This window comes from Porites lutea, chromosome 9, assembly GCF_958299795.1.
Source record: "Porites lutea chromosome 9, jaPorLute2.1, whole genome shotgun sequence".
Classification (NCBI taxonomy): domain Eukaryota; kingdom Metazoa; phylum Cnidaria; class Anthozoa; order Scleractinia; family Poritidae; genus Porites; species Porites lutea.
In genome coordinates, this window is record NC_133209.1 from 18316293 (window position 1) to 18332088 (window position 15796).

The 15796-nt window shown below is 39.8% G+C and overlaps 1 protein-coding gene across 1 annotated transcript; it reads left to right on the forward strand.

Annotated features, from left to right (window-relative positions):
- Window positions 1–455: 455 nt before the first annotated feature.
- Window positions 456–2966, forward strand: LOC140947253 (uncharacterized). The gene is made up of 2 exons (XM_073396308.1): window positions 456–773; window positions 1385–2966. The coding sequence occupies exons 1-2, from the start codon at window positions 621–623 to the stop codon at window positions 2189–2191; spliced, it is 960 nt and encodes a 319-aa protein (XP_073252409.1). The 5' UTR covers window positions 456–620; the 3' UTR covers window positions 2192–2966.
- Window positions 2967–15796: the final 12830 nt, after the last annotated feature.

The window sequence follows — 15796 nt, forward strand, 5'->3', positions numbered from 1 at the left end:
CGGAAAATGAGATCGTTCGGAAGAAGCAAAGTCACTAATGGAATGTAGATTCGTGGAATCTTCCAGCACGGAAGTCAAATTGTCACTCAAATGAGCTGAAATTACAACTTGCTATTGTGCTCAATGTATTTATTTTGCAGACAAAGGATTCATTTCATATGTCAACTTTTTATAATCAAGTTGTTTTCATCGCTCAAAAGAATTACTGAGCCATCAAATTTCAGCCAATCAGAGCTCCCAAAGGTCACTAAAAATGACCCGCGGCGAATAATTACCCTCAATTGACGTCATCAAGAGGACAACTATAGAAATCTCTGGTCAGTGATTGGCTAAGACTCATTCCAGAGGGAATACGCATTGTTTCGTCCAACCGCAAAGAGATTAGGTCACCTACACGCCTACATTTCCCATATTTGGTAACAAAGTAGTCGAACTATCTGAACGAACGGGCATATAAAGCAATGTCTTCGCTAGATTCAAATCATCATTAGATCGGAAACTGAACAGTTGGGTTAGAGTGCCTGTAGGAAAAGGAAAAGCCATAACAACGCGCCTACTCAATTATCTGATTACTCACAGCTGAGAAGCTAGCAGGGGCATTTTGAACCAATCAAGTGAAAATGGCTCTTGCAAGTTTACCAGTATCAGTTATTCAAGAGGCGAGGACAGTCATTGATGGTAGCAACTCCGAATGTGATTTAAACACCACTTTTGTTCGTCCATCGGTTTCAAGCGCGCAATTTTCATCCCAACCAAAACTGGACGATTGGCAGGTTAGTTGATCTGTTTAAATTAACTGGTAAATTACCGCGTTACAATAGAACACGAATTCCTTTAGTTTGGTTAAGAAATATTCGCGCGACAGCAAGTTCAGAACCCAAGATAATCATAACAGCCCACTCATGCGTAACCCCTCACTCGATTTTAGTTGAATCAATTTTTCTTGCGGATTTTTTTATTCATAAACTGCGTGAAAAACTGCTCGTTAAAAATTAATGCGTTATCACGATGTGGACGATGTTTGGAGAGAACCGATTAGACCCTGGCGATACTCAGAAGTTTAAATAATTCAATGATCAGCACGCTTGTTACAATATATAGAACGAGTTGTTTATCGCACTGATCATTAATTCCTCGCGTTAAGTTATAACATTCATTTCTTAAAGTCAGTTAAACTGCGGATTGAACTTTTTGATTTCTTAAAGTGTTGTGCATGAGATTGAGCACTAAAATGAGTATTCATTGGTGGTGGAAGTTGGACAAAAAACAGGGAAATTAGTGGCTTAAGACGGTACACGCACCAGTGCGCCATATTTGACAACTCGATATGTGAACTCTGTTTCATTGATTCTAACCTTTCATCTCTCCTTGTTGTTTTTCTTAGACTATGTGGGAAATGGAAAAATACCTAGCCTCATCTGCTTCGCCATTAACCATGAGCCCGCTCATTTCAAGAAAAAGAAAATTCCGCCGCGAGAGCGCCAACGTCGTCAATGACTTTTTTACGTTCGATGATGATTCGAACGATGACTGTGTGATTGTGGAGAATAACAACAACTCTCACCCGCTACCGTTGGTGCCAGAGAAGGTTTTCGTCACAGATGTTGACACATTCACGCTTGCTCCAGCGTTTTCGACCACTTCAGCAATCACAACCATCAGCTCAGTGCCTGCTGTTAGTGGCAATATGGCCATAACAAGTGACAATCGACCACACTACCATCAACTTAAAGTCGCTCAACCTCCACGCGACTACACTGTTATTTACCCACCAACGCCACCGAATTCTAACCCTGGATCTCCAGAGATGGTCACCCAACAGATTTATCTTGGACCCCTCGGCCCTCCACCACCATATACCCCTCCAACAGTCATCTTGCCTCATCGACGAGGCTCGCCTGAACTTCAACGTCGACGCATTCACCATTGCGAACATCCAGGCTGTAAAAAAGTGTATACGAAAAGTTCGCATCTCAAGGCTCATATGAGAACTCATACGGGTGAAAAACCCTATAAATGTACCTGGGAAGGATGCGAGTGGAGGTTTGCTCGATCAGATGAGCTGACAAGGCATTTTAGAAAACACACAGGAGCCAAGCCGTTTAAATGTCAGTTCTGCGACAGAGCTTTCGCAAGATCAGATCATCTGGCTTTGCACATGAAAAGACATCAGCCGCAGCAGCAGTCGTAAGCGAAAATTAGAATATACGAACTTGGACACAACGGTAATAAGAGTGTTACTCATTTTCACTCGTTATTTCATTGTAATTGTCATTAGAAAGGACATAGAAAGAAGGTCGTAAGTTTGATCGTCACATAGATGACGTTCATAAGCCCTTGTCTCCCAAAGGCAGAGTGAAGGTAGAAATCAGTCACGAAGAACAGATTTCGGACGTTTACTTGAAAAAAATAAAAATAACATCAAAGATATGTTAGCTTTTTCTCGAGTAGTCACGTATTTTAAGTTAGAATTCCAATCTAACGAAAGAGATGATTTCACCAAAATTCACTTCTGCCTTATATACTGAGGGACCAAGGGGTATGAACAGTGAAAGATCAAGCCTCAGTGAAACGATTTTTCTTATTCTAAATGTGGTAAACATCCATGTTTTGAACTTCACCGTTTTTGTTGTAAAAGACGCATCGACGAAATGTCAGCTTAACCATTTAAGTACAGAAATCAGATTAATGTTTGGTGTTTTTAACTATCTGTACTTTGTACAAAGATGTGAACTTCGGTCTATCAGTCTGTCATGACTCAAGAACATTCACAAAAGAACAAAAAACGCCATGAAATATGTTTTGCGATAAAGAAAAATGTATATATAATGTTTGTCAAAAGAAAAAGAGAGATGTATTTTTATGTAATGGAATTTTTTAGAGGTTATATTTATATGATACTTTGTTATTTTATTCAGAAGATGAGAAGTCTATCAAATAAATAAAAAAGAACAGCTGGAATTTTATCTTTTGTGTGAATTCATTTGAAACGGATATATTTTGGCGGCTGTTAGGCTTTTGTTGAGATATTAATTGGGGTAGGAAAATAACGAAAGCAGATAAATCGCTCGCTCGTCCCTGCCAACTTGTCAATGGGTAATGTCGTTCACAAAAGCGTCCAACTTTCGTTTTCCTGGAGTCGTCTGGGATTTTGATTGTTCAATGCTTTGGAAAGACTTTCTGCGCGCGAATGACCACTCTTATTGCCCAATAGCCTTGTTCAGTTACTCTTCTAAATTAGAGTGAAACGCTGGCATGACGGTTGCTATGTGAAACTTTATCAAGGCAATTGCACCATAATCTCGGCTTTGATTTGGTTCGTTTTCATTACAAAAAATTCATCTACCGAAGAAGATACAGACTCGTGTTTTCACTGAATGTAAGCTAACATACAGAACAAACGGTCATAGTTTCTAAATTTTTGTTGCTAAATAAGCCAATACATTAAATTCCGTATATCTTCCAGCAGTTTTTGCCGACAGAATGCTTATGAAGGTTATTCTTTTTTCGGAGCCGAAACTGTCAAAATAACGGAAAGAAATATCCAAGACTCCGCTTATCTTTACAGTTAGGGTAGCTTTATATGACCAACCATGCGTTTGTTTTTCACCTTACAGGCAAAATACTTACAACTAAAAACAATCAAAGTTAGGTAGGCGGTAGGCCACAATATCCTAGAAACGGGTGCGGTGAATCCAATAAAACTTTGGCCGATCAATATGAACAAGTAATGAGATAAATATTTTAGCCATGGAGACCTGGCTGTGGCGTTGCACAAGGTAACGGCCAGCAAATTCAGAAGCTTTCACAAGCTGGCAGATCGTCTGTTTTAGCTATTTAGTCTGATAAGTTCATTATCAGCGTTCATTTTGTTAAACTACCATTTCCTTTTATGTTGATAACCAACAGACTGATAAAAATATACCATGTTATTGACGGGGTCATAGGAAGCGGAAATGTAAACTTACTGATATCCATGATTCACATCTGCCGAACAAAAAGAAAGAAATACTGTACAAACAAAACTTGCAAGAAGGAAATATCCGTTTTGCTCTACCTCGTTACCAGACTTCGCCGCGCACTAGAGAGCCCGACCGACCTCTGCGATCGAGAGAACTAACCCGGGGGGAGTACTGCCATATATGGGCTATATAGATATGTGCCGCTGTAAAGGGTATGGTTTTCAAGCAGTTTACTCTAGGATAGGGTATATAAATTAGAGTGTTTGGCTCTAGAATAGGGTATCATTTTTCAGGAAACTGATCAGTTGGTTGAAGATTTTATCTAGACTAGGTACACAGCTACTCTAGGATAGGGGGGATTTGGGGAGTTTACTCTAGTATAGGGTAGCAAAATTCAGCTGAACTAGCTCTGGTAAAGGTTAAGGGTTCCAGGCTCCCAGCGGCACATCCCCACCCAGAAATTCCTAAAGTACCCCCCCCCCTCCGGAGAACTAACTGAGCCTCGAGCCCTGGAGGGGTATAGAGAGAGATACAGGAGGTTCCACTAGGAGATTGTAGCCAGTATCCTTTGTCCTACCATCTGCTCAGTAAAATGGTAACCCCATAATAGCTACTTTATACTTTTCCTTTTCTCAGTGAAATAGAAATATGAAATTAATCAGCACTGGTCGTGAAGTTGTTAATAAAATTTATTTAAACTGAAAAGAAAACACACAACTACTGAAAGAAAAAGCTTATTACGGCAGAACATTTCACATGACCGGAGCAATTCTCGCGTATCGTTTTTGTCAAACCTAAAATAATCCCTGCCCCTCCGCCTTCATCATTTGTCTCTCTGTTCGATTCGTAGGTGCATGTGACCCTTTAAAATCGATTCCACCTGGCCGTTTTGCGTGTTTACAGTTATCAAATATAGATAACTGGTCATTGCGAGGAAAGCCTTGTAGTCCACAGTAAAGATTGTCACATTACCTAACAACATCTCCATTCTAACGCGGCCTGTTTGCGTGAGGACACTGAATTTGATTTGCACGAATTTCAAATTCTAGAAGCCTTCAATTGATAGTGACAAATAGCAGCAAACGTTTGGCATGATAACGTAGGATGATGTATTTTCAGTGTGCTCATGATGTGAGAATGGCAATTCTCTCTTGGGTCCTAATCATTCATTGAGTGGGGGGTGGGGGGGGGCGATGATTACTCCCGGAGGAATCCCCAGAGGGGGGCACTCCCTTATTTGGCATGTCCCGCTGAACAGGGTATGATATTCAGGGTCTTGAGTCTTAAACAGGGTATATAATTTCACTATTGAGCGTCTCAGTTAACAGGGTGTCTTTTTAGACCAGAAGCCTCTTAAACAGGGAGTGAATTCTGGCGGTGAGCGGTCTACGTGTGTAACGAAGTATGTTAAGATAATCTAATTTTGTTCTGTTTGTATGTGACTCCAAAACCCCTAAATATATTTTTCCCCCTTTTGTATTGTTGACTCTCTGAAAAGAAAATATCTCCTTAAACAGGGCATTTGGGCTACACTCTTAAGCGGGGTCATGAAAAACAGTCTCTTGTCTTAAACAGAGTAGAAAAATGAACAGATTTTGTCTTAAACAGGGTCAGGGTTTGAAGGCCTTTGCGGCTCACCCACGCTAAAACTGCCCTCAAGTGCCCCCCTTCCCCCCTTCACGCATAGTGTGTTAGTTTCTTCTGCCTGCGTCTAGCCACGAAGACCGCAGACATGTAGATTGCTTAATAGGCAATTTTTTTTTCATTTCTGCGCACGCAGTGCCAGCTATGATCATACCAGTTAATGTGGTTTTGCGGTATATAGTCTATTTCATCTTTTAGTCATCCAAAACGGTCTATAAAACTTGGAATAATAAACAAAAATATCAAGTTCCCTGAACTCCATACACATGTCTCATCCTACGTCTGCATGATTCGTGATGTAGCTTGTATGCCGAACCGGGAACTGTAATAATATTAGCTGGTATGTGCGGGAGTGAATTCGCCTTTCTGTTTAGCATGCGTATGCGTAGCTGGGGGAGAGGAGGGCTTAACTAGCGGGAGAGTGCTTTAAAGTATCAATCGAGAGCTGCCTTTGCCGCTCACTTTGCTTGGGCTCCGCCGCCAACAAAGTACCCCGGGCATAACAATTCCACCAGCTACGAGGCAGTACTTTCTGCTTTGGAAAGGTAAATGGAAACCATACTGACTGAGCAGTATTTTAATTTCCAAGTCCGGCTTCCCATTCTTTGATGTTTATTATCTCTAATGTTTGTTGAATCGGAGTATAAAGTACCTCGCGAGATCGTGTGTCAATTTGTTTCACCCTAATTCTATCACTATATCTTTAAAATTCTCTCTTATTATCTTTAAAATTCTCTCTCTTATCTTTAAAATTCTCTCTTATTTATCACCTTGAGGTAAGGATATGTATTTAACGTTTTCAGTCACGTCATGGTGAGATTATTTTTCACTCTAACTCAGTTAAAGATCTGTGGACGAAATTCTTTGGTGTTGTTATTCAAGTGAAACTTCTTTCACCACAACATTTGTGCCCCTGCATTTGTTTAAAACTACTATTTTTGGCTTGGGATTTTACACCAAGAAATTTCACTAAATTTGAGGGTTTTTTTCTGGACACTATAGCAAGCGAGAACATGCATCTCGTCACGTTCCCCCCCCCCCCCCCCCCGTAGGGTACGAACAGTCACGGATAGTTTTGCATCCCTATTAATTACCAAGGATATTGAATAAGTGTGGTTTCGCTTTTTTCCCTTTACTCATATTATAGCCCAAACACAGCAGCATTTATTTTTAGCGCCATAATAGACATAATATATTTTACTCCCCTTGAAACAACTCGTGCAGTCCATGTAAGTTAAATTTTTTCCACAAGACTCTGGCACACGGATCCACACGGCACTATTTATACAAGATGGCGTCCTATAACAGGTTCCGTGTTCAACCCACGGTATAAAATGTATGGAAGTCCGGTAGCTTTCCTAAGGCTACCTGTTTGTACTCGAAGGAATGTACGTTTTTTTTTCAAGCTGTGCAAGTTCTGGTAGACGAAACAAGAAACCAACTTCTTCCTTCCGTAAGTTAAGTGCTGCTTATAACATCCCCGATCAATATGTTGATATAAACTTAAGGATCATCGGCTTTATATCGACCCGACCGGCTCTTGGTCCCTCAATAATAATTTCTTCAAGTTCACCAAAGCTATGTATAAAAATATTACAAGAATTATTCCACTCTATTAGAGAATTCGGACATCATGTGTATATGTTGTAACTCAATCAGTTTTTTTTTCTTGGATCAAATTGTTCTTCCTTTGTTTATGCGAAATTTGTAACAATAAAAGGAAAAATAAAATTTAGAAACAAGGATCAATTGAACCACAACAACGTAACAACAATATACCGGGAATACCCTTATGTAAAACGAATGGTAGCAAAAGTTTTTTTTTTTCGTCGTTGTTTAGTCGCTTTTATTAAATAAAACTACATATACTCAGACGTTATGCGCGCAGAACGTGTGAGAATGCCTTGCTTACCGAAGTTAAAGGAGAATAGAAACTTGAGAATTCTATCAGCAAAAAGTGCAAACTAGATATTGTCATATCATGACAGTAAGCGCCCTATCAAAGCTAAGCTTATTAGTCCTCCCTGCCAACTTCAACAGCCCCCACATCATCTTAGGTGTTCTGAACAGACAGGAATCTGCAGGTTTTTATTTGCGTCAGTGTGGATTGTTCGAAGTCGCAACTTAAAAATCATATCTAATCCAAAAAATGAAGGAAAAGTAAGCAGTATTTATATCCGAACATGGACCAGCCGATTATGACTGAACCGCCATTTTTACATGACAAAGGTAGTACCGTCTTCCTCAGCTATTTTAGCGCCTGGTTGGTCCGATCCGATCCCCGGGATCAAAGCCGCTGCACCTCCCGCTCTACAAGCCAGTACTCTACAAAGTGAACTACTGTAGCCCTGCCGCGGGTCCACCGCACTTTTTGCTTCGAACTTTACTTGAATTTTGGGCGAAAACCGTACAATGTTTTCTTTTGGTCAATCGATTACTTAGGTTTTTTTCGTGGTAAGGGCCGGTTTGCAAATATATTACGCAAAATGTACAACTATAGCCAAAATGTAAAATCCTTTTAAACTGTAATTTTACCGTTTCTGTTTTGAAAAGTATGAACTCTCTTTTAGTTCATAATTAAATAATGCCGTAATGTCGCCCACTTGTAAAACACAGCCAGCAAGCCATCGATACAAACTTGCTTTACCTGATCATCTTTAATATCATAGTTTTTTACTTTTTGAAAAACTCTTTTCGAGCGAGCGTTAAGGGCAGAAATTTAGCCGCCTCAGGCTGAAATAATATCACGTCTTCTCAAAAGGCTTATGAAATAAAATATAATGTGATTGATTGCGTGCCTATTGTAGTTGGCCATGGACCACACATTCTTTTCAAACTTGTTTTAATTTCGTAATATATAAATTACTTTTTAAGTTCAAGAAAAAAAGGCTAATTGTTTTATCCAGAAATGCATGAAGCTGTTCTAGATATATCGCCAGAATAGGCAGAGTTTCGTTGCAGTTTTGACTTTTATCATGTCTACTGGCTTCAGAAGTACCAAAAGAGGAAATTGGCCGCTTAAACAAGCGGTTGTCTAAAAATAATGACTGCTAAAAACGTCTCAGTTTTGTAAACAAGTTGATAAGTGGATCAATATAGTTTCCGGAGGCGAAGATGAGAGAGATTAAGCTCTGCTCTTTAAGGCAAAGAAAATTGAATGATATTGTACTGGTCACAGGTCACTGCTGTGGTAATGGCATCACAAGTGAATAAGATATACCAACGAAACAAAAACCGCTTTGTTGCACGAGTAGTTGCAATAACTCCGAAATTAATTATTCTAGTTGGCATACTTTAATTTTGACAACAAATTTGCAACTCCTTATCTTTCCAACGATAACTTTCAAAGTGTTAGGTTCTTGAAAATCACTCGGTGCTGTGAAAACAAAAGACTTAAGGGCATGCCAAATCAAGTCAGCTTCGTTCCTCTTTCGCTTTGCTCAGACAAAGAACCGCAATGGAGTACATAATTAAGCTTGCGAAATTTTTGGACAGTTACGTGTGAATCTCGTGTCTTTGCGGTTTTAAAGCTGAATAGGAAGGGGTCTGAACTAGCTTGAACTATAGCAATTTTAACAAAGGCTACTGTCCTGGTGTTATTAATTGCCACTTTGGGTTTACCAGAATTAAAGAGCGCAGTGACAATGACCTTCATAGTTATTCTCTTCTCCGAATTCACTGCACACTTATCTCGCTGCAAGAAATTAAATTTACCAACCGCTCAATGACCGCTATACTGAACGACATCGTGGTCCTCTTTAAATACTGTTTTTATTATCTTTTCTGCATGTTTAAGGTGACAATATTGCTCGTAGAATGATAAACGTCACGTACGGTTTACGTAGCGGTTATGATTTAATCAGTACGCCTACTCATAGTTGGCAATCCGGATCAGTGAAAACTGAGGTTTAGTGAAATCAGCTATAGTGCGGCTTGGTGTTTTTATTAAAAAGAGCCTGCTTGAACTCGTGAGCAATAGGGCGATTCTTGTTTATCGCAAGGGATACTTTGAGTTATGTTCGCCGGACCAGTGCATGGACGGGCCGATCATGCTGCAAAATGGAACCCCATTTTGATGTTGCAATGTATTCAATCCCTTCTTCCTCGTTTATTTTACTGAAGTACCTGATTGGTGCAAAACCGGAGATCGAAACCATGACCTCCTGCTCTGCAGTCCAGGGTGCTAACAAAACTTTTGTCATTAGCTTAGCAAGCGGTTCTGGAAGTCATTGAGACAGTAAAAATCTTTGGGGTGCGTATAAATTAACAAGGGTGTAAACCCCATAAAATGAGACAGTCTTTTCCCCAGTTGCATCACCTCTGTTCCAGTGAAATGTTTTCTAAAATTGTTGCACTGTATAAACCGAGCAACCTTTCATTTTTGTTGAGAACAAAGATGTACATTTAAAATCAACCCAATCTATATTTAAAGCTCAAAACTAAAAAAAATAGTGATCAATTTTGAGTCTTGACAAGGCCGGGTGAAGCAAATAATAACAATGAGCTGGAATAGCTTTTTAATTTAAATTATATGCGGGTCATACTCGACTACAGTTTGAACAAACGATGAGTTGAAAGTCGGCTCGTTTGAAAAGTTAGTCACGTCCGGTGAACTCATTAACGTGGTGGTGGCATCATTGACAATTCTTTCTAAGAAACTATATATTGTTCTTGGCCTCTCAAAATTGGTAAACCTCAGCGGCGTATGCGGGAAAAACTGTTTTCCGGGTCTGGATCTATTAAGAATAACAGACAAAGCCATTTCGTGCGTCATTGCGCGTTTTTTGTCAAAAACAACAAAGTGTAAAAACAAAGGATAATTAAATGACGCAAGCGGATGCAATCGGAGAATCTTCGAGAGTTCGGTACGTGCCGAAGTTTCCACGAAGAACGACACGTCATCGACCACTTTTTAAAATATCCTTATCATCGGATGTGATGAGGCTGATTTAGTTTACAACGCGTGATATTTCGTTGGTATTTCACTTAATCGTCAAAGTTATTTTAAACTATAACATCAAATTCGAACAGTACAATATTCAGCGTCTGCGCAAGGATGTCGTCTAATTTGACAAAAATGTCCGACTTCTAATTCTGTAAGGAAATCCGTAGGAACAGTATTTATTTATTTATTTATTTTTATCATTGAGGAGACGAAAACGATAGAGAAGCCAGAACGTATGGAGAAAAGCAAGGATTTTTTTATCGCAATCACAGAAACTTTGGTCGATTAGATTAACCTGGTTCAATATACACCTAATAAATTTGTCAAGCCTTAGTGCATGATTTGAACGTATTTTATCTGCTCAACTCTTAAGCGTTTAGATCTTGCAAATACTAGAGAAATTTCATGTTCCACACGCAAGGATGGATATAAATAATAAAATAATAAATTTAAATAAATTTAATGGTCTTTATTTATTGCAACTAAGTGCGGATATATAAGAGATTTTACTAATCCCCAGATGTAAAACAGAGTGAGATCTGGGTACGAGATTAAGATTCTACGTTACGGATTCCTTCAATCAAAATTAGTCTGTAGAAAAGACATCTTTATAACATTTAAAATTACCTTTCATGTACCAATTTACTTCATTCACCTTCACTATTAAACTATTCTCACCAGGAAAACACGCTCAAAAGCCTAAATTAACAGCATTATACTGCTTAACATTCTCATTGTGGCCCAGGGTAATACACGGCATACTCACAGGCCTTGTCCCTCAATCTAAAAAGCATTCTGCTTGATTATTAAACCAGTTCTAGTTAAGTTTAGGTCTCGGCACCCTCGCTAGCAGTTCTTACCCACCCCTCTCCCCGCAGCGATGGAGCATCTTCTCTCCTAGTATATCGACTTGCAAAGTCTCGGACTGATTCTCCCATATCTTACGCATTTTGTCCATTTGGCTTTGTGTGTGGGTGTTCCTAGCTACCAACCTCGTTCCCAGGCTCCTCGCCTGCTCGTCCGTGTGTGAAAAGAGAAAAGTCCCTTTTACTTTCCGCGTGTAACAAATAAATACACGGGATGTCTACACAAAGTCTACACAAGCGGGTGATTAAGACAAAAAAATAATAACTATTTGAAGGACTGTTTGCGCTCGAGCCAATGCAAGATGTGCAATCAAGTTAGCGCAATTAGAAAAACGCAATAAGAGGAAGCGCACTGCATGGAAAATTAAAATTCAGGCAGTAAACAGGACTCAAAGCGTAAAAAAGAATTTACTCCCCCAGGCTTTTATTCATGTGCCCGTGCCTTCCATAACTCCTGAAATAATCTCTAGTTTCCCACAAATAAAAAGCCAATGACGAGGGGAAGAAAAAAAAGGTTAACAGGGCTAAAAAACTGTACTATATAATATTTATAGTCAATTTATTTATATTATATCTATTTTTTCTAAATTCTCTTTTTTTAAGCTGAAAGAAAATTTGAGTGTATGTGAATGTTATAATGTGTGTGTATATTTTGTGGGCTTGAATATTTTGTATGTGTATGAATATTTTGCAGGCACGTATATTGTCCAAATAAATGCACGAAATTAATGAATGTGCAAGGACCTTTACTGGACGAAAGGACTAATGAACTAGCGATGGTGGTGAAAGACATTCGTGCGTTAAGGGACTCATTCGAGCCCTGATTGGATGAAGTGTGATGGAAATTTGCATGGACCAAGATTAAAAACTCTAGTGTTAAAAATATAAGTGAGAACAGTTTAGAACTTGAAAGGACTTGGACAGAGAGACAATTTTCGTTTATTCAATTAATAGTTTTTGGATTCGCTTGGTAGTTCTTTTTTTTGTGAATTTGAATTCGGTCAAATTGTAAAATTCGTAGCTAAGAGTTTGTGTACAATTTTTGAATATAGTTCATTCTCGTGAACATTTACAAAATGGCAATATATGAAAAGTCTACTATTTTTTCCGGTGTTGTTGACATTTTCAAATACCCGCGCCATCAGCTGATAATAAACGAGGCGTCAAACTCCTCTTGGGCCCCGACAGAGTAACTTTTGTCATAGCGACAATTATTTACTCTTCTTACCCTCCCTTATTTTTGGCTCCCAGATTTTGGGAGCCACGTGACCAGCCTCAACCAGGGTTCGTTCTCGAAGCAAGAGAGGGAATCTTAGGAGCGAGGTTAGGAAAATATGGGGTTAAATGGTTGAAACAATTAAATTAGTGTTTAAGGGCGGATTCATTTGCAACCTACGCCTGTAGCTGTCGCCTTTACTCGTTGGAATTTTTAATTGTTTTTAGGCTTAAATACAATAAAATTTCCAACCGGCCAATGCGACAGCCATACGCATTTGTTTCAAATGAATCCACCCTAAATTAGGGTCTGTTTACATGGAGGTGGGGTACCCCAGGTAGGTGAGGCAACCCGCTTTGGTGGGGTAACCCGCCTGCCCATATAATCTCTCACTTTAATTTGATCACGTTTTTATGATAGGTGGGATGACCCGCCGCACGTTACCTCACCTGTCCGGGGTCCCCCACCTCCATGTAAACAGTCCCTCAGAATACGGAACCTTTTATGTAAATCAAGTACTGATAAACATGAAATTTTGTGAAAAAAATATGCAATTCACGGAAGAAATGAAAAATTCAAAATAGAACCTGCAGAAGTCTTGGAAAGTACTCATCCTAAAACGAACAAAACCGTCGGTCAAAACTTATTCATTCTTGAACGAGCTATAAAGTTTTAAGCCAAGACAAAACCTGTCCCCTGAAACCAAAGCATTGCAAAAGACGACTCGTCGCCGCATAAAATAAGTTAAAAACAATTCTTACCAATTTCAAATTCCTTAGACGTTTTCACTGCCGTATTATGTCGCCTTGCGGATAGTGACACTCCCTCGACAAACTGTTTTCCTCTTGTCTTGTATCCTAAAGGCAAGTATGCCTCACACTGGAAGAAAAAAGAGACTTACTCTCGTTTGTAGCAGGATCAAATGTGTGGTAAATTTGGAGCCCTAAATTTGCATATAATGCATATTTGCATAATTATCACTTAATGCGTGCATCAACCAATAAAACTGAAGCAAAAAGGCAATTTTCCTGGAACATGTTTTTGAAGCTGATTACACTTACAGCACGTGTTTTATCATGTCAAACATGTTCGTGTTTTATAACAGGACATAAATTCCTAGCGCGCCAGCTTCTCGGTTAATTATTAGTACAAGAAAAGCACAAAACAGAAAACAGCTTTCAGGCCAGCCTTCTTTTTCTTAGCCTCATAGGCAAGTTTTACATGGGTCATTTAAAATTGACTCATGTAGGTATCTTCCTAGGCAACAAGCAAAGGCGACGTCGTTAAGAATCTAGAACAAAAATCCACATCTAATATCGTCACTCTATCTTCCCACGAAATCATTACCGGTTCAAGGAACTAATTTATTAATTACTGTTTCCCACAGACGTTACCATGCTCCAGAGGGGGGGGGGGGGGGGTACTCCTGGGAATTCTTGGTGGGGGTATGCTGCCCAGTTCATCAAATCCGGACCCTATTTCGGACCAAAAAATGTAATTTTCCACACCCGCTTTCAGACCAGACCTTTAAAATCCATACCCGTTTTCAGACCTGGCCTTTAGGCAGAAATTATGTTATCATTTCTTAGATTAGTGCGCAAATCCAAAAATTCTTGAAATCCATTTAGAATTCGCATATTTCTCTTTCTTTCTTACTCATTTGGAATTGAAACGATAAATACGTTCATACTCTCCCGGCCGTAGTTCCCTCAAAAACCACACCCGATTCCAGACCAAAATGGGCGTATACCCGTTTTCAGACCGAAACGGCGCAAAAACCCTACCCGATGGGGCGGCACATACGTAATATAATCGAACCCTTTTAATACGTTTTATAACCCCAACTTGGTTTGAATAGCTCCAAACCAGGAGATGGCGTTCTCTTTTAACCCTTTTCGGACGGCTAGGGTCGTAAACGACCCCATATGGAACGATGTATACATTCCTTTCTGGACCCATTTAGCTTTCAGTTGAAGCTAATAAATTAAAAGCAACAACGTCAGTAAAGATACATCTCTCCACTAGCGATACTTCGTTTTGGATATTCTGACTAATTCTGGCTGAGTTACACGCACAAAGAAGTTAACATTTTGGGGAAAAACCCACTGCCAATTTCGCTGTTTACAAAGTACTCTTTGAAAGTTAAATTTGTCCCCTTCCTAAAAAGTTAGCCAGCCACAATTCCATGCAAACGAAAGACGATCAAGTGGGCAACAAAACCGCCAATAAAGATGGAAAAGAAGGAAAAAAGAGAGCGAGAGAGAAAGATCGTAATAGATTCGCCAAAAAAAGATCGATATTTCGGCTTCTTGCAAAACTCGTTTTTAGCCATTCTTATGCTAATTAGCCGAAAACTAGTCCAAAGAAGAGGAATTGGTGAAAAATGCGGCTTTTTCGCTACTTGTCAGCCGTCACCAAAGGGTTAAGGCTGTCCGCAAATACCTTGCATACATTCCAGTATCCTCTTTTCAAAAACGCTTGCCTTCTTCTCGGATGTTCCTTAGGGCCTGTTAACATGGAGATGGGGGACCCCGGGTTGGTGAGGTGACCCGCTTAGGTGGGGTAACCCGCCTGTCCAAATAATCTCTCAATTTAATTTGATCATGTGTACATGATAGGTGGGGTGATTAGTCACATGTTACCTCACCTATCTGGGGTCCCCCACCTCCATGTAAACAGGCCCTAAAACGGGGAACGAGAACGGAGAATGGTAGTCTGCTACACAGCCGTTTTTAGAGTCGTCACTGGGGAGGAGCGTTGCGTGACGACCCTAAAAACTATTGTGCAGCAGACTAGGAGAATGGGAATTGAAGTTGCTGAAAGGGTTATGGTTCAAGTTAGGTTTTGTTCTCATTTTTCATTTTCCCGTTCCCCGCTCCACGTTGTAGTAACATCCCCTCCTACTCCAAGCCCTTTAACGCAGCTTTCTCCTTACTATCACCAGGGCCAGAGAAAAATTGTGGGGGTTTTGGGAAGCCATGTAAGGCGAAGGGGGTATTTTTATTTGATAGTCCAAAAGGGTTAGATAATGTACGAGTTTTAATTAAAAGTCAAGGGGTGTCTGTGTGTGTTGGGGGGGAGGGGGGGTTTGTTCTTCCTCTCTATGGAGAGGGTCCCCCGGCAAAAAAAGAAAAAAAGCTCGGTAGGCGGATAAGATGAACAA

What these genes read in the sequence shown, in the direction of transcription:
- LOC140947253 (XM_073396308.1), top strand. Translation starts at nt 621, where the DNA reads ATGGCTCTTGCAAGTTTACCAGTATCAGTTATTCAAGAGGCGAGGACA. An exon ending in CAAAACTGGACGATTGGCAG is followed by an intron (nt 774 to 1,384) that starts GTTAGTTGATCT and finishes TGTTTTTCTTAG; the next exon opens with ACTATGTGGGAAATGGAAAA.